Here is a 2,022-nt window from a genome sequence, read left to right as displayed (position 1 = left end):
CTCCACATAGTAAGGCCTATAAGGTTTTTAATAAAAGAAATATGTGTGTGAAAGAAAATATTCATGTTATTTTTTATGAATCTAACAATTTGGCTGAGAAAGGTCTACAGGATGAAGATTATGATATAGGACTCACTGGTGATGGAGATACAAAGGGATCTGATGAAGATGTATCTGAAAAACACAAGGAAATTGACAGTGATCATGAGGAAGAAGGAGAAGTAATAATTACTCTAACTGGTGACAAGACTAATGAACTCACACCTACTGAACCTACTCCCTTGGGTCACTCCTCGGTTGAATCTTCTCTATGTATACAGACCATACCATGGAAGCATAAAAGCTCACACCCTTTTGAGAATATCATCCCTGATCCAAATGCAGGGGTGCAAACCAAGTCTTCTCTAAGAAATCTATGTGCACTCACAACATTTCTCTCACAAGTTGAATCTAAAACCATCAAAGAAGCTCTAAAGGATCCAGACTGGATCATAGCCATGCAAGAGGAGCTAAATCAGTTTAAAAGAATCAAGGTCTGGCACTTGGTACAGAAACCCAAGAACAGAACTGTCATAGGTACCAGATAGGTGTTCAGAAATAAGTTGGATGAACAAGGAAATATCACAAGGAACAAGGACAGACTGGTGGTTCAGGGATATAATCAAGAGGAGGGAATTGACTATGATAAGACATTTGCACTTGTAGCTAGAATGGAGGCTATAAGGATGCTCATAGCCTTTGTTGCCCACATGGAGTTCACTTTATACCAGATGGATGTAAATAGTGCCTTTTTGAATGGTTACCTGAAGGAGAAAGTGTTTGTCAAATAACCTCCCAGATTTAAAAGTGAAGAATTTCCTAACTATGTGTTCAAACTGGATAAAGCCCTTTATGGACTGAAATAGGCTCCAAGATCTTGGTATGAAAGGCTCTCAAAATTCCTCTTAGCCAACAACTTTGAAAGACGAAAGGTGGACAACACTCTATTTCTAAGGAGCAGGGGGGAGAATATTCTGATTGTGCAAGTGTATGTGAATGACATTATCTTTGGGGCTACCAATGAAGCAATGTACAAGGAATTTGCTGATATGGTGGGAAATGAGTTTGAAATGAGCATGACGGGTGAATTGAACTTATTTATGGGGCTGCAAATCAAGAAAACACCTACTGGAACCATGATACATCATTAGAAATATATCCAAGAACTACTGAAGAGGTTCAACATGGATTCCTCTAAGTCCATTGACACACCCATTGCAATTGCAAAAATGATGGACCTTGATGAAGAAGGAAAAAGTGTAGAACATAAACTAGATAGAGGAATGATTGGGTCAGTGTTGTACCTCACAGCAAGCAGGCCCGATATAGTGTTCAATGTCGGACTATGTGCAAGATTTCAGGCAAATCCCAATGAATCTCACCTGAAGGTTGTCAAAAGGATACTAAGATATCTCAAACGGACTCCTGAAATCTTTTTATGGTATCCCAGAGGGTATAGCTTTGATCTAATTGATTATGTTGATGCTGACTATGCAGGCTTTTATGTTGACAAGAAAAGCACTTCAGGAACAACTCATATTCTAGGTTCTTGTCTGGTGTCTTGGGGAACCATAAAACAAAACTCAGTGGCCTTATCTACGGCTCAGGCTGAATATGTGGCAGCTGCATCCTGCAGTGCTTAGTTGCTATGGATAAGACAACAACTAAGTGACTGTGGTATATTTGTTGATTGTGTTCCTATTTTTTGTGATTACACTAGTGCTATAAACATTGGTAAAAATCCATGTCAGCACAAGAGAACCAATGACATTGACATTAGACATCACTTTCTCAGAGATAATGTTGAAAAGGGGTATCTCAATTAACTTTTGTAAAACTGAAGATCAAATTGCTGATATTTTTACTACAGTTCTGAGTAGAGCTCACTTTGAAAGGAATAGACTAGAACTAGGTCTAATCAACTCTTCCCACTAAGTTGAACCCCAGTGATTGGCTAGAAAATGCATAATAAGATGTAGATAA

General features: G+C 38.5%; 1 protein-coding gene across 1 annotated transcript; it reads left to right on the top strand.

Moving 5' to 3' along the window:
- Positions 1-1,223: 1,223 nt before the first annotated feature.
- On the top strand, positions 1,224-1,682 carry LOC142166965 (secreted RxLR effector protein 161-like). The gene has a single exon (XM_075227048.1). It carries the CDS (start codon positions 1,224-1,226, stop codon positions 1,680-1,682), a length of 459 nt encoding a protein of 152 aa, XP_075083149.1.
- Positions 1,683-2,022: the final 340 nt, after the last annotated feature.

The sequence above is a fragment of the Nicotiana tabacum genome, chromosome 2 (genome assembly GCF_000715075.1).
Source record: "Nicotiana tabacum cultivar K326 chromosome 2, ASM71507v2, whole genome shotgun sequence".
Classification (NCBI taxonomy): Eukaryota; Viridiplantae; Streptophyta; class Magnoliopsida; order Solanales; family Solanaceae; genus Nicotiana; species Nicotiana tabacum.
This window is presented reverse-complemented; position numbering and strand designations above follow the sequence as displayed.

Excerpts from the sequence above, each read along its gene's own strand:
- LOC142166965 (XM_075227048.1), top strand. The coding sequence starts at position 1,224 with ATGGATTCCTCTAAGTCCATTGACACACCCATTGCAATTGCAAAAATG.